The sequence below is a fragment of the Tiliqua scincoides genome, chromosome 8 (genome assembly GCF_035046505.1).
Source record: "Tiliqua scincoides isolate rTilSci1 chromosome 8, rTilSci1.hap2, whole genome shotgun sequence".
In the NCBI taxonomy this organism is placed as follows: Eukaryota; Metazoa; Chordata; class Lepidosauria; order Squamata; family Scincidae; genus Tiliqua; species Tiliqua scincoides.
In genome coordinates this window covers 24,803,214-24,816,807 of record NC_089828.1, presented here as the reverse complement: position 1 = coordinate 24,816,807, position 13,594 = coordinate 24,803,214, and the positions used below count along the sequence as shown (strand labels likewise).

At 42.1% G+C, this 13,594-nt stretch overlaps 1 protein-coding gene across 1 annotated transcript in view; it reads left to right on the top strand.

The window, feature by feature from the left end:
- Nucleotides 1-12,635, top strand: part of OTUD7A (OTU deubiquitinase 7A) — a 75,088-nt gene extending 62,453 nt beyond the window's left edge. The window contains exons 10-12 of the mRNA XM_066636222.1: nt 6,835-6,949; nt 7,429-7,513; nt 11,211-12,635. Coding sequence (XP_066492319.1) covers nt 6,835-6,949; nt 7,429-7,513; nt 11,211-12,635 — 1,625 coding nt within the window. The remainder of the gene's footprint in view (nt 1-6,834; nt 6,950-7,428; nt 7,514-11,210) is intronic.
- The last annotated feature ends 959 nt before the right edge of the window (nt 12,636-13,594 follow it).

Genomic DNA, 13,594 nt, shown 5'->3' with positions numbered 1-13,594 from the left:
CTCCTTCACATATCCCCAAAATACCCAGTATATTTTCTCACCATTGTAATCAACTTCAGCTGAAGATTGTGCCTTAGGGGGGGAAAAAACACAATTGGTCTCATTGTTGCCAACTTGCATTATGTGCAAAGATAGTCAGTCTTCCCCCTTGCCATCATTAACTTGCAGCAAATGGTCTTATGTGCCATTTCTCCCATATTCATCTCCCATTCATCTCTACAAAGGCCTGCTATATGTCTTTTAATTCCTTTTCTCCTTCTTGATTGTTAGATGCTTCCTCTTCTTTGACTGCTAAGTGTTGACTCCATTAAAACTTTTTTGAGAATCCTTGCTTTTCACAGCCAAGCAAGTTGAGCAGGTATCAGAACTGGAAATGGCTCTACTGTATCATCTTTTATAATTATGTAGACAGAACGAAGAACTGCAGCAGCAAGCGCAACTTCTCACCTTATAATGCTATAGTTGTTCAGTGAATAGGCACATGCTAAACTCTCCTATTAAAGATGTAAAAATCCTGTCTTGAATTGTAACTGGCAGCTCCATTGCCAAGAATCATTAAATATCATCAAGGAGAAGTTGTAAGCTAATAAAACCAATGATATGTGAGAGTGCTGCATCCACAGCAGAAAATGCTAGACAGATTTGTAATTACCACCCTAACAAGTACCTCTGAGATATTTCCAATGTGATCCTGAAAACATGTTGTATGTTCTCCAGGCAAAATGATTAGTTAAAAGGTACTGGAAGTGGAACTTGATTAGACTTGCCTTAAAGTTGGAATACCCTGGACCACATAAAACCTGTTAAAATCAAAATAGGGAGAAATGAGGTGCTTTCTGCATTTGTCATTAATCCAGAGTTTCAGATATCCAATTTCAGTTTTCAGTCGGCCAACATATTTGTTGGAATCTTGAGAATCAGAACTTGCATTAAAAAAATTAATTGGTATAAATGAGGGCCAAACTAGATCTGATTCCGAGTTCTGTGTGTCTCTCCCCTGACACTGAGTGTGTGTGTGAGAATGAAGAAAAAACTCTTGGAAGACCACAGTTGGAAGCAGAAAATCAGTGGATGAAGGACAGTTTAACTCCCCCCCCCCTTTTGCCTGTTGTCTAAAATCTTTTACAGCTGCTCTTCTCCCTACAGGGGAAAAGGTGAGGGAGATTTTGAGCAACACATGTCAAAGAGGGAAAGAGTTAAAAACCCCTTACTGCTTTGCATTTTAAAAATGTAGTATCAGTGGGATGGAATAGAAGACTTGACCTTGTCAAAGATTGCTTTAAATGTGATTAGAGCTTTGCCATTGAGCTTTTGCAGCTGTTTAACACAACAAACACCGCAATGCCTATAAAGCCACTTAAATCCAGACACAGATAGCTGAGGTTGATTCTGTGCCCCAAGCAACTCTACTCCATACTCCAACAGTGGTGTTCGCAGGTCCTTTTGCAGTGTCACATAAGATACAGAGGATGCAAGTATCCTTCAGTTGCACACGGCTTTGTTGACATCCATTTTTCTATTCTAAGCAATTGCTTTAAGTTGTTTTTGTGCAGTTCTACTGGTCCAGAAGATGGATGGCAATTACTGCTGTCCATGCTACAAGCAAAGTCTAAACTGAGTGGTTCAGTAAACCAGACACTTTGCTGCCACCTAGTGAAAGACTGTTAATGTTACAAGCTATTATATCTTTCCCCTTTGTGCACTGCCTTAATTGATCTTGCAAAATATTTTCTGTGTTTGTATTTGAATTGCTAGAGGAGAACATTGAAAATGTTCTCTAAATCATGCAATATTATTGGCAATATTCTGAGATTCTTCTATATCACCCAGGCAAAAAAACATTTTTCTGTGTTCCCCATGCAAAGAAACTGTGTATGATTTTTCAATTGGCTTATCATCCCTGATTTTTGCATGATAATATATAGAATATTTGATATGCAGCAATATAGAAGTGATTGTCTAGTGGTTCTATATTTGTCACTAATATGACCCTTAGAAATGGTGCTAGGAACCTTGGAAACTGCCTTTTATTAAGTCAGACCATTGGTCCATCTACTTCAGTATTGTTGATATTGATCGGTAGCAGTTCTCCAAGGTTTTAGAGAAGAATTTTTCCTTTTACCTACCTTGAGTTACCAGAGATTGAACATGGGACCTTCTGTATGCTAAGAAGATGCTCTTCCATTGAGCTATGACCTCTTCCCTGAGGGAGGGCATTGATCTGTAATGTACGTATATAATCTCACAAAGGCAGAGGTTTTGAGAATGTACTGAAAGTGTTACATCAGCACATACTTCTAATGTAGCACAGCAGCAATGAGCTGAGCTTTTAATGCTTCTTTTAAATGACATCTATCTCTAACCATGTTAGTTGCACATACATACCAAAAAACAAAACAAGCAAACAAAAATACTCATTTTCTGAGACTCTTGGGAACTTGAGTCACGTGCATCTCTGACTCTGACACTGACGCGATTCTGAGTTTTTATCCCAAAAGAGTCATGACTTGTAGATAAACGAATCACAACAACTCATCATTTTGGGCCCACAACCTGACTTCGTGCGTGTGAATGTGTGTGCTTCCTTACTGTTTTTTTGGCCACTTCTGCATCACCCTGAAAGACCTCATGGGTGATCTGAAAGCAAACTAGTGTGTGCAGCTGACTTGGTGGGAAGAGAGTAGGTTAGCTCCAGGATGCAGGGACTGGGGGGGAATAGAGGGGTGGAGAGCAGCTGCACAAGGCTGTGGGAGAAACCAGAAGAAGGCAGGGACAGTCAGCACATGGGGGGAGTGGGCTACCTTGTCCATCTCAAAATGAATGGACAATCATTTGGCAGAATGGATGGCCTGATTTTTTTTTCCCCCTCTGGATGAGAGGAGCCCAATGGACAGAGGAGGGGGTTCTTGCAATAGGAAAATGCTTGGATAGCCCAGGGAGGGGGCTAAGGAGGCAAGCAAAGCAGTGGGGAGGTGTTTCCTTGTAATAAAAGAGAAATGAGTTCCAAACTTGTGGCTCATTTGAAGTGAAGGACCAACACACCACTGATGTCAGATGGGATGAGAACACCAGGGCAGTGTTAAATAAGAACTCTGACACACAAACACACACTCACACCATTTTTTCTGTGCAACTGCACCTAACTTGCGCTTGATCTGCTTTTCAAAAAGACTCGGACTCAAGTCAAAATGATTCTAAAAATGGTTCTGGATGAATCGCGACCACCGCCCATTATGACTCATGAATGAATCGAGTTAAGGGGTTAATCGAGGTTAAGGGGTTAATCAAGACTTGCACCTTGACTGGCAACTTGGCACTGTGACTCTGGCATATCCCTGCAAAAAACCTGGAATGTATGTGGGAAGTTTCTACTAAGAACCTAGGAGTTGGAGATAGCCCACCCTTGATCGGTGTTCTGTAAATGTCAGTCTTCCTTGCTCAGCACGCACTCATGTTTTTGTGGGAGGAAAATCCAAATGCTGTAGAAACAAGCACTAGCAACAAATTGTGCAATCAGGATAAAACATTAAAATTTAGCATATTCTCTTGACTTTTGTAATCAGCATTTAAATCAGTTCTTCACTGTGACAGAAACTATTAGAAGGCATATTATTCATCGTGTCTTGCAACCGGAGGAGCCGTGAGATTTCTGCTCACATAATGTGAGTGTTTTTTAGCAGACAGGACTAATTTCACTGCTTCTCTTTTCCATTGCCCAATGGCTGCTACAATTACAGGGGGCCCACCTTATTCACTCCTGGTTGAACTCTGGCCTCTGTGGTCAAGGTTTGCTGAGTGGGTAGACCTGCTCTCCTGCCTGGACTTGGAGCCCAGATCTACCTGCTGGGTAGACCTGGGCTCCCCATTTAACATGGCCTCTGTGTTTCATTTGTAGAGGTTTAATTTGTAGAGAAATGTAAAGAGGTTGAAGGAACCTTTTATCATATGTGGTGGACATGTGAAAAAGCAAAGAAATACTGGAAAATGATACATAAATTTTTGCAAGAGATATTGAATTGTGTATTATCATTCAAACCAGAAATATTCCTCCTAAATTTGACGTCAGAAATTAAAGACCAATGTAAGAAATACCTTATTGTGCATATTGCTACAGCAGCAAGAATATTGTTTGCGCAAAAATGGAAATCTACAGACGTGCCAACTAAAGAAAATTTAATAGATATAATTTATGAAATAGCAGAAATGGAAGTTTTAACAGAAAGAATGAAAGAGAGAGATTTAGGTAGAGTAAGAAAATATTGGAAGCCTTTTTATGACTGCGTAGATAATTTTAGTTAAACAATATTGAGTGTTTAGATAAATCTAAATTTTTATACTGATAAATATGATAGCTTTTGTATTGGTGATTATTGTGTGTTCAGTCGTTTGATTGCTTTTTTTTTTTTTTAATAATGCATGTTGTAATCTAGGGCCAATACCCTCATGTGTAACCTGTGTAGTACCAGCCCCAAGTATAACCCATTTTCCTTATCCGTAACTGTAATAAATAAATAAAATACTTAATTTAAAAAAACAACAACAACAAACAAACAAAATGGCCTCTGTGGCTGCTTGCTGGGTGTCCTGCCTGGGCATGGAGCCCAGATCTACCTGCTGGGTAGACCTGGGCTTCCCGTTTAACATGACCTCCATGGCTGTTTGCTGGGCAGGTAGACCTGGGCTCCCACTTGAACCTGAAGTCCAGGTCTACCTGCCGGCTAGAACTGAGTTCCCATTCCAGCCAATCTCACCGGTGCCCACCCAGTGGACTTTCCTCTGGTGCCCGATTTTGTTCCCCATCCCGGCGTGCACCCTTCCCTCCTGGCACAACAGTTTGGGAGGCACCCATGCCCCCCCCTTGGATCCACCCCTGGGGGAGCCACATGCAACCTCTCTGTGCCTCAGAAGACCTGCCAGAGCTGTTTAGTAAGAAACCTTTCAGAAGGCTTTGGAAGGTCTTCTGAAGCACAGGGAGGCTGTATGTGGCCTCAGAAGACATCCTAGAGCCTTTTGAAAGGAACTTCTGGTTTTTCCAGTGGGGCCTTTCAGTAGATTTAATCTTCTGTAGAATTTGGTATCTGTAGAGGGTCCTGGAATGGATGTCCCGCAAATACTGAGAGTTCAGTGAATAAGTGTTGTCTGATACTCACACTAAAATGAAATCTGTTTTTCTGCAATAAAGTTTTGGTCATCATTCTCTTTGACCTTTAGGTGGTGGTGCCAGTACTATTTCATTTCTCTCTCTCCCTTCTCCCAGTCAGAGGGGGAAAGTGCTAAGTAGCAATGAAAGGGGAAAAAGTTTGTAGGCAATTTTCATGTGGGTGTTCTATCCCACTTCATCCTGGAAAGGCAGAAGAGGTATAGTGTGTTATTAAACAACAGAAGTGTGAAATTTTATACCCGCCAGTCATTTAAACCCACCCAGGATGAAAGCACTGCACTGTTGCTGTAATATACTCGGGTTAGGGATGTGGGGAGTCCACAGGGGAATAGAATTCTGTAAAAGTAAAACAGCAATAAAGAATGCCATTTCGTACCTATAATGATGAGGTCTAACACATGGTGTTTACAGTGTACAGTATTTTGAACCTTGCCAAATGGACATAAGAATTTTTTTTTAAAGTATTTTAAAAATACCTTATACTGGACCCCAGGATCGTTTTAAAGGAATTGAAGTTTTTTGTGTTGCGCATAATACACCCAGGCTGTTCAGAGTAAAAATTTAATTAAGAAATTCTGGTAGAATGCCCAGGATGCTTATTTACCTGGCTGGGTCTGATGTTTATTGGAACAAAAGAGAAATGATCACAAATGGTTAACTCTTGCTCCTTGAGATGGCTTCAGGCTTCTCAAAGCTTTTAAAGTCAAAACTGTAATGGATAAATATTCAGAGGGTGAAAATATTTTAAACAACCTTTTCTTCCATCATATTTTTATTTAGCTAGAAATCAACAGGCTGAATTCGTGAAAGAGGTTGCTAGAATTAAGCTATGATTAAAGGGTTTCTTTTTCTCCTAGTACTAAGGAGATAGAGAGGGTATTTTTTGGCATAAATGTATGTTGTAAACGCATGTTAAAGGATCATATCCTACCCCTCTATTCATTCATGTCTGTAGTTCTTTCCGTATTTCAAAGAGATTACTGGTATGAGAACTGCTTGGAAAACAGAGCTGAATTCTTCATAACTTGAAGTTGAACCATATATACACTTATATGTGTCACCTACGCACATTTGCGTAAAATCATTTGTCAACAATGTATGGTGAGCTTGATGTGCCAACAATGGTAGCCTTGAGTAAGCATGATGACCTGTCTCACAGGCCATTGTGAGAATGAATGAGATAAAGACCATTCTTGGGACGTAAGTATAAAATGCTAAAACCATTGGGACTGACAGCCCAATCCTATCCACACTTCTCTGAGAGGAAGCCCCATTGACTCTAATGGGACTTACTTCTGAATAGACATGCATAGGATTGGGCTGTCAGTCATGTCCAATTCCATAGACTTAAATTGAACAGCACAGAGAGAAGAAAGTACTGCCACCCATTCTTAAGTCTTGGGGATAGAGCCAGCAATAAAATATCTACCACTAAAAACATATGAATTTTCAACTTTGGCAACTGATGACTAATTTTTCATAGGCATATATACAATAAACAAATGCATAGTGGTTTGTGAAAGGAGCATTTTTCCCCCCAAGGTTGTTGAAAAGGGAGTCATGTGATGCCTCTAAAATGCTTCCCCCCCATCCTGTTCTTCAACCAATTCTTACTTCTTTTCCTCCCTTTCCCAGTTAACTCATGTCTTCTCTTTTGAACTTCTTTTCTTCAGCGGTGATCCCTCTGACTGATTCTGAACACAAGTTACTGCCTTTGCACTTTGCAGTTGATCCAGGGAAAGACTGGGAGTGGGGGAAGGATGACAATGATAACTCCAAGCTGGCCAAGTAAGACTTCTTTTTGAGATTTGATCATCAACTTGTCTAGAAGACATTTCTGTATTTTAAAACACTTGGATGCCAAGCTGCTGCTTAGCTGTGCTCTTTGTAGCAATTCCACAGCAAATAATGGGTTTTGAACCATTTTCAGCCCATGCATAGCTGGTTGTGCAATTTTACTGTGTGTTAAAAGCTTATGGGTTGCATCAGCTTGTGCCGAAGTCCTGAAGTTGATGAGAATGAATTCAGAGTTAGCGCAGGCTGTGTTTTATGTACAGCTGGGTTTCCATGCTGTGCGCAGTAGAAGCACTCCCTGGTTTTCCTGGGACATTTCCTTTTAGAGAACCAGGAGCTTGAGGGCTTGTGCCTGAATGTGCCATTAAAATGATATGCTGCAGTTTCTCTTGATGGATCAGAAGCATTCCGTGCCTGGATATTTTCAGTAATTGTGCTGTGTGTGGTTTTTCTTCTCTTTTCCCCTTTCTCAGTTTGATTCTGTCTCTGGAGGCAAAGCTTAATCTTCTGCACAGTTACATGAATGTAACCTGGATACGCATACCGTCAGAAACACGGGTAACCGCTTTAATTTTGCATATGCAGCTTCAAAGAACTAAGCCCTAAGCATGCCGGTTTGTGACCACAGAGGAGGTTCTGGAGCAAGAGATCTCTAGGCTCCCAGCATCAATGTGCAGGAACACATTGCCTCCTTTCTCTGTTGCTGTTATGCTAGCACTTCAAGGAAGGTCTTGGCACAGCATTGTGTGATGTGCAAGAGACCTTTTGGTAGAGGAAAAGGTACCAAGGAAGGCAAGGCAGCTGGAAAGCCCTTGTAACTCATCCCATGGCCTACCATCTTACAATTTAGTGGTGTTGTGCCTGCAATTTCTGACAGCCTAGGGCCCAATCCTAGCCAATTTTCCAGTGTCTGTGCAGCCTTGCCAGTGGGGTGTGAGTTGCATCCTGTGGTGGGGAGGCAGTCACAGAGGCTGCCTCAAGGTATAAGAACATTTGTTCCCTTACCTTGGGGCTCTGTTATGGCTGCACCAGTGCTGGAAAGTTGGGTAGGACTGGGCCCTAAAGCAGTAGCACAGAATTGAGAGAAACAAAAAAGGAGAAGCAGATGGAATTAAGAGTTCTAATGTATCACTATTCATTTTTTAAAAATCTAGCTATCTTCCACTAACTCCCAGTCTATGTTTCCTATTTACCCCGTGTTAAGGTAACTACCTTCCTTTACTTTTCATTGGATGGCAAGGGCATTCCTTTTTACAAGGGATGCACCCACATTTCCAAATGTTTCTCTTTCAAAGCCGAACAAAACAATTTCCCACCGTAATGTGTACTTGACATTTTGTTAATGACCTGGCATTACCCTGATATTTCTCAGGTACATCTTGATTAAGAAATGTATGAAATACAACACACGGAGACATCTAATGTCACAGCAGCTGTCATTGCTGCTTGCTTTTGGCTGGAAATTCCACTCCCCATCCAACCAAATGAGGTCAAGGTGAACACTTTGGAACAATAAATGGATCACGACAAAAGATTAATTGGCCAGCCCACATATTCCTGGGCAGGCAAAAAGGCTACAGGACAGTGTGTTCTCTTTCTTGTCTGTGTACAGTCTGACATTTCGGAGCATGCATGGTCAGACTCATATACCAGAAACTTTGAGAGCTGTGTCACAGCATACAACTCCCCCCAAATGTGCAACTGCAAAGTTGACACCCAAAAAGCATCAATTAGGAGGTAATCAAGGTAGGGCTGAGTCAGGTTTTCATGGCCAATCTTTTTGGTGCAAAACAGGGCATTTCAAGGGTCTCAAAAAGCACTCTGAAATAACCTTTTCACATAATGTATTCCATTGTCCTTTCTTTGGTGTAGCAAATCAGGAATCTTGTAGTCAGTGTGTGATGATGCCATAGCCCCAGATAGCCAATCTGATTTGATGAAGCCAAATGAGATTGAGGGTCTTCGTGCTGTGAGCAGGAGAATATATGTCCTTTTTACAGTTTCCTAAAATGTGTGTGACCTTTTTTACAGTTTCCAGATGTGTGTGTGAATTGCCCTGTCACTTCTGCACAGTTTGAACAATGTGTGAGGCAGATTCCATGTCATTGGCCAATTGCTTATTAAGTCAACATGACCTACATGTTGATACCATTTTGTATCACTTTTATTAACACTGATCATGCCACTCAAAAAATTCTATTCAACTGTTCTTTCTCATACATTGGAAAGGCATTTAAAAAAAATAAAAGATACTTCTCTTGCATAACATCGACAAATTTTGCTGCCTCCAAATGTGTGGGGGAACAAGAATTGTGCAATTAAAAACAAGCTCATCCATCTCTTCCATCTGGAAAGATATCTGAACATCCTGTTTAGAAGCCTTTGAGCAGAATTTTATAAAATGTACTGTTACAGTTTTAGGGACAACTGCTTATAGCACATCCCATTCTTTTAGAATCAGATATGCGGTACAATGTAAGGAAGAGACAAATCCTTGCGAGACTTTTGACTCAGATTAATTCTTACTATCCTAATACACCAGAACACTCTTTTGGATTACATTTTTACGCTAATTGCCAGAATTTGCCAGATAGCCAGAGACTGTGCTGTCCTGAAACTTCATGTGAATGTTTGACATGTATATATTATGCAGGAATAAATTCAACAGCATTATCACATTGAGAATAGGACTCACTGGAGTGACCAGATGGTCATCAAGTCCAACCCAACAACAACGTGTTAGACCCTACATAATTCAGAATGTAGTGTATTGTGAGCATTGAGCAGAATCAATAAAGACACAAGGGACTTATGGTTGTTATGGATATCTCACAGTAGCGGACGTCTTGCACCCAGGGCAAAGGTCCTCAATGGTGCCCCTTGTAGGATGCCGCCACACCCCCGTGTGCAAATCCTCCCCCCCCCCCCACACTAACCTGGAGCGAAACGGAGCCTCGGACCAAGGAACCCATCTAGGGCGTCCCCGTGGTCTTAAAATGTGCTTCTGGCAAACAAGAAGCACAGTTTCTGACTGTGTTGGGAGCCTCAGTGAGGCTTCCGCATGGTCCTAGAGGCACATGAGGCTCCACGCCTGGGTGTTTTCCCTTTCTGATAATGGCAGGTCCGCTACTGATATCTCAAGCAAGTGAACCAAATCACATGCTGCTGAAAAACGTTCAGGTTTACTAGCCAACTTGATTGACGTTAGAAATTTCTTCCCAAGCCCACCAGTTAAAATTCCCCACAGAAAATACCTATGCAACAGATATTCATTACCATGCACTCCCCAAATAAATACAGCCAACAACAGGTATGGAATTAAAATGGGCCACTTTACTGAATACAACAAGATAGCAACAAGGCAACAACAGGGTAAACAATACCCATCCCAAGTGCGGGGTTCTAAGTGGTGGAAACGGCCCTAGCCGTCTACGTCCCCCAATCTCATAGGGCGTCCACCCGACTCCAGGCGTAACTCAATAGTTATTAAGCCCGCCTTTCAACGTCGCCTGAAGAGAGTAAGTCAGCCGAACTGCTATGCCTTCAGGTCACCCCTGCTTGGCTCCCAAGTTCAGACAAGGGGCTAGCCAGCCTGCCTCCTCGAGCCGGTCAGGCATCATGGGAGCGGTTCCAGTTCTCCCCCTGTCCTTGCTGACTTGGATTGGACAGCGAGAAGGTCTTCTGGCTACTAACCACAGCGCCTGCATGCTGGAAAAAGCTCATCCATCCCACCCCCTTTGGCTAGCCAGCCAATCAGCTGGCAGCAAAGCCCTGCTGCCGGCTGACAGGTGGGAAAGCCTGGCAATTATTGCTAGCGTGCCACAGAGGCGCGCTAGCAGCTCTTCTGCCTGAAATGTATGTTGTTACTCCAGGCTCCAGATGTGAGGAACATATGCAAAACAGCTGTAGTCCTTTCAGATATGATCACCCCCATCTTGGATATGATCTGGCACGTATCATCAATAACCTAAATATATTAACTTCCCAAAAGAACTATTTGTTGAGAGATGGGTAGTAAACCAAGATCACAAGGAAGCCTCTCACAAAGAATGGACAACCAGTAAATCTGACTCTTGGGCCTGGGCCCATCAGTGCATTAACCTCATGCACGCAGCTATGACTTAAAATGTTATTTCATTTTGCCCATGCTCCTGGAAAAGCCAGATCAAAACGTAGAGAGGAGCTTCTTGTCAAGGCTGATAACTGTGTTAGGAATACTCATGATTTCTAATTGTCAACTTGTTTTTCCTAATAGGCTCCTCTAGCTCAGCCGGAATCTCCTACTGCATCTGCTGGAGAGGATGTTCAATCTCTGGCAGACTCTCTGGACTCTGACAGGGATTCCATCTGTAGTAATTCTAATGGCAATAGTGGCAAAAATGGGAAAGAAAAAGAAAAACAAAGGAAGGATAAAGATAAAAATCGGGCTGATTCAGTTGCCAACAAACTGGGGAGTCTGAGTAAAACCCTTGGCATTAAGCTAAAGAAGAATATGGGTGGACTTGGGGGACTAGTACATGGCAAAATGAGCAGAGCAAATTCAGGAAATGGGAAAAATGGAGAGATAATTGAGAAAGTGAAAGAGAAGAAGACCAAGTCACGGAAAGGAAGCAAAGAAGAGTCTGGCCAGTCTGCAAGCACTTCCCCCTCTGAAAAAACAACTCCCTCTCCCACTGAGAAAGCAAGCATCTCACCAATCGAAAAAATGAGCTCTAAATCTCCCTCTGATAAGCAGCCAGACCCATGGAAGTACAGTACTGATGTGAAGCTGAGCCTCAATATTTTGAGAGCCGCCATGCAGGGGGAGCGCAAGTTCATTTTTGCTGGCCTCCTTCTGACCAGTCATAGACATCAGTTTCACGAGGAGATGATTGGTTATTATTTGACCAGCGCCCAAGAACGCTTCAGTGCAGAACAGGAACAAAAGAGAAAAGAGGCAGAGAAGAAGGCCACTCTCAATGGGACATCTTGTAGGAAACTGGAGCAAGAGGCATATTCGAAAGAGAAGCTGGAATCATCTCCTCAGGGAAGGGCATCACCAGTCTTACCTCAAAGCCATACAACTCAACTGGTTTTAAAGTTCAAAGACCGCACTAGTCCCACGTCGGGGTCATTTTCTTCACCGAGTAACAGCGCAAAGAAAAGTGGACCCATTCCAGTATCCGCCCACTATAGCCATACACCGCCTGTACAAAGGCAAAGTGTCATCCATTTGCACGATGTCAGCTCCAAGCCATCCAGCTTCCAAGATGATACTTACAAGCCGGTAGTTGGTACCTTAAAAACATGTGCCACGTATCCCCAACAGAACCGGTCATTGTCTTCACAGAGTTATAGCCCAGCCCGAATAGCAGGCATCCGTACGGTCAACACGGTGGAGTCACTGACCTACGCCATGCCTACGGACCACAAATCGCAGACATATACCAATGGTTTTAATACCAGTGACATTAGAGACTGCTTAGAATATGCTGATGAGGAGGCACCTCAGACCTGGTTGAACAATGACAAAAATCGAGGCAGAAGCACAGTTTGCCCGATATATTCTATCCAGCAGAACCGCTGCAAGAAGGAGAACTGCTCTTTTTATGGTCGTCCTGAGACTGAAAACTTTTGCTCCTACTGCTATAAGGAGGAGCTAAAATGCAGGGAGCGCGAAAACAAGGGTCATCGGCATTGAAGATGGTGGCGCTCTTCCCACAAATATTTATTTCCTCCATTTTCTTACTTACTAAGTATGTGGCAATGGATTATAGGAGGAAGGAAAAAGGAATACTACAAGGGGATCTATGGGGAGAAAGGTCTAGCTTGTTTTTTTCTGGGGCAGTGAAAAAAACAGGAGTAATTTATCACAAAAAGAGTTTATTATTTTCCATTTTGTCAATGTCTTTTTTACATACACTGGTAAGCTGAAAGGTCGTTTACTCCTTTGTCAGTGCTGTGTATATGTGTGGTCAAAATTTTACTAATGGTGCCTGAATTTACACTGACATCACTCAGGTAGTAGAAAGATAGGGAAAAAGTCATAATAACTGGCGATGTGGTATTGTAATAAGATTGTGTCTGCCTCATATTATAGAGCCATCTCATTTCTAAATAAAATGTAACTTTTCATCTGTTTTCCCCCTTTCAAAAAATAAAAATGGGGGAGGGAATAGTACTTTTACATATGATGCGAAACATACTAACGTCCTTAATTTGCTGTAAGCTCTTTGAATTATTTTAGTACCCGTTTCTCCTCAGATACACAAACAAAGGTCTGGATTCATGACTACCACTTTTCTTATGAAATATAAATTCTGGGTTGCAAGGGCATAAGAAAGTTATAGTTTAGTGCTCTGTAGAATTCCCAAGAAAGAAAGGCTTTCCACCTCCCACTCCCTCAAAATGTCACATTCTTGCTAAAAAAAAAGAAAGAGGGGAAATCTATTTCACTTGTAATGGGAATTGTGGCCCTCGTGGTTGAAAATAAGCACTATACCATTTAAAACAGGGATTATTTTAGGATGACAGTTGCATATTCTTTCAGTCCTGTCCTTCCACCCCTATGGAGTGCAAAACTACACCACTGAGCACATCCTGTCTGGTTAGTCAGATTCCGTCCCTAATAGTTTTAGCTAATTGAGGAACGTTACATGT